Source organism: Triticum aestivum, chromosome 3B (assembly GCF_018294505.1).
Source record: "Triticum aestivum cultivar Chinese Spring chromosome 3B, IWGSC CS RefSeq v2.1, whole genome shotgun sequence".
NCBI lineage: Eukaryota > Viridiplantae > Streptophyta > Magnoliopsida > Poales > Poaceae > Triticum > Triticum aestivum.
Genome location: NC_057801.1, coordinates 35556951 through 35559450, shown reverse-complemented (window position 1 = coordinate 35559450; position 2500 = coordinate 35556951). Strand labels below are relative to the sequence as shown.

The 2500-nt window shown below is 45.0% G+C and overlaps 1 protein-coding gene across 1 annotated transcript; it reads right to left on the bottom strand.

Annotated features, from left to right (window-relative positions):
• Positions 1 to 1495: 1495 nt before the first annotated feature.
• LOC123064597 (16.9 kDa class I heat shock protein 1-like) lies at positions 1496 to 2286 on the bottom strand. The gene has a single exon (XM_044488049.1). It carries the CDS (start codon positions 2145 to 2147, stop codon positions 1692 to 1694), a length of 456 nt encoding a protein of 151 aa, XP_044343984.1. The 5' UTR covers positions 2148 to 2286; the 3' UTR covers positions 1496 to 1691.
• Positions 2287 to 2500: the final 214 nt, after the last annotated feature.

Here is a 2500-nt window from a genome sequence, read left to right as displayed (position 1 = left end):
AAAGTCAAATTAGGATTTGGTGGTGAGTGTAATGTTTAAAACAACCAAGAGAAAACTTCGGAGGTCCATCAAGTTTTGCCTAGAATCACACATTATGTACTTTGCATACGAATGCATGGCTTACTGAAAATACAAGGGAAAAAACTCTAAGGAATTAAATATGTATCTTCAATGTTTCAATTGCAACTAAACAGGGATTATTCAATGAAACTGTTTCTGCCAAAAAAAAATTGAGCTTCTACGTTCCCTCATCTACACATCCTCCTCATTCACGAGAAAGAAATGATTCACGATAATCTAGATTTTCTTAGACCGGATAGTAGAGTTGTGTGTACTTACACTCCAACCCACTCAGGATTAAGAAGAAGGATTGCCGCGGGCCTCTGCATACCCACTCGGGATCAAGTCTTAGGTGTGGACTTCATTGGATGATATGTCTTGTGTGTATTGGAAAAAGCAATTTTCAAGGGAAAAAGATGCAAGGCGGAAGATAGATTGGGCCACAGACTGGACGATGTGTATTTATCCAAGGTCCGATGCACACATTTTTTTAGGCCTGTCCTGTGTCCACCGTTCTCATTTCCGGTCCAAAATCCATGCTGCCATGTGTTTTACTTAGAGGCTATAGCACGCGAAGGTGTTGTTGTCTTTTTTCTCTAGCAGCTTATGGTAGTCGGCTGTTTTGTTTTGATTTTCTCTGTGTTGACTTCGATTTTAATTATGTTCTGGTAGTGTTATTTTTGTGTGTATTGTGATAGGCTGTTATTATAGATGATATTTGTTCTAAGATGAGAGGGGAGTCGTTTGACGTGTGGTAGTGATGCCCTTATGTGTTACGGCATGAGTGTTAGCTGGTGGTTGTTGTGTGAGCCTCTTGAGATGATCTACTCCAGGCTAAAACCGTGGAATTGTTGTTATAATGTTCACATGGTCCAGGAAGCTCTCGCTCACTTAGCTCTCATTTGCTTAGCTTTTATTCACTCGCTCCGGCTAACATTCTTTTATTAAAGAATTGTTAAATCAAAAGATATTCAAGGTTTTAAAAGCCCTTGGATTTTTTAAAAAACATATAATATACTTTAAAAAATGTTTGTAAATTTGAAATAAACTAAGCAAATTTAAAAATGTTCACAAACTTAAAAAATATTCATTAACTTTAAATATATTTATGAATTTAACAACCTTACAGGGCCACTCTTGGCGCACTGGGAGGCTTCAAATCTAAGAGGCTTCTGATGGCATGTCTCTGCTCTCTTTCTGTCCTAGAAATAACTGATTAATGAACACTGAATGTATTTCTCAAAGAAGAACAAAGAAAACTGAAGGTGAGGCAGAATAGAAGTCACAGAATCATTGTAGACCCACGATTATGAAAGCTGAATGTGAGACAGAAGACATTCAGTGTACCGATGTTTCTGTAGAAGAAAGCCTGTCAGTGTATCCATCCCAACTGCAAGCAAAAAAGGGTCAAATTTTGTGTACGCAAAATCTGCACTGCACTCAAAATCAGAACAATTTATTTCTCATTTATTCATCGCCGAATCTGTTGGCGATTAGCCGATTACACAAGTACAGAAAACACTGGGGAAAGAAACACAATACAGAGATGTCTCATCAGACTCGCAAGAACTCGCACACACATCAACCAAATTGGCTCCAACCTGAATGAGCATACGTCCAAACGCATGCACTCAGCCGGAGATCTCGATGGCCTTCACCTCGGGCTTCTTGACCTCGGCCTTGGGCACGGTGACGGTGAGCACGCCGTTCTCCAGCCCGGCCTTGACCTCCTCCACCTTGGCGTCCTCCGGCAGCCGGAAACGCCGCACGAACTTGCCGCTGCTGCGCTCCACGCGGTGCCACTTGTCGTTCTTGTCCTCCTTCTCCCTGCTCCGCTCGCCGCTGACGACGAGCACGTTGCCGTCCTCCACCTCCACCTTGACCTCCTCCTTCTTCACGCCGGGGAGGTCGACCTTGAAGACGTGCGCCTCGGGGGTCTCCTTCCAGTCCACACGGGCGTTGGCGAACGCGGCCGTCTCGCTGCTGCCGCCTGAGATCGCCGGGACGATGGAACGGAAGGTGTCGAAGGGGTCCGCCCAAAGGTCGGCGAAGGGGTTGAACACGTTGCTCCGCCTCACGATCGACATCGTCAGTGTTTGCTTTGGTTTGGCTTGTGCGCTCGGAAAATTCGGTATCGGATCGTAGGTAGGAAAAGGATGTTGTTTGCTGTTGCGTGACACTGGCTTGAGTTGGGATGGACCGATGGAGACCGATGGGACTGAGGCTCAGGTACTTATAGCGTCGCAGGTGCTGCTCTTGAAGCATCTCGAATACTCTGAGCGTTTGGTTACGTTTCGCTTTTCAGCTCGGCTCCACGAGCTTCTCCTTGTTTTTCTTTTCGGCCCATGAAGGTGCTACCGTGTTCTAGAGTACTCTCCTTCTTTGATGTTAGTGGACCTTCTCCATTATTTTTCTCTCTACGGATCCAGCACCCCGGCGA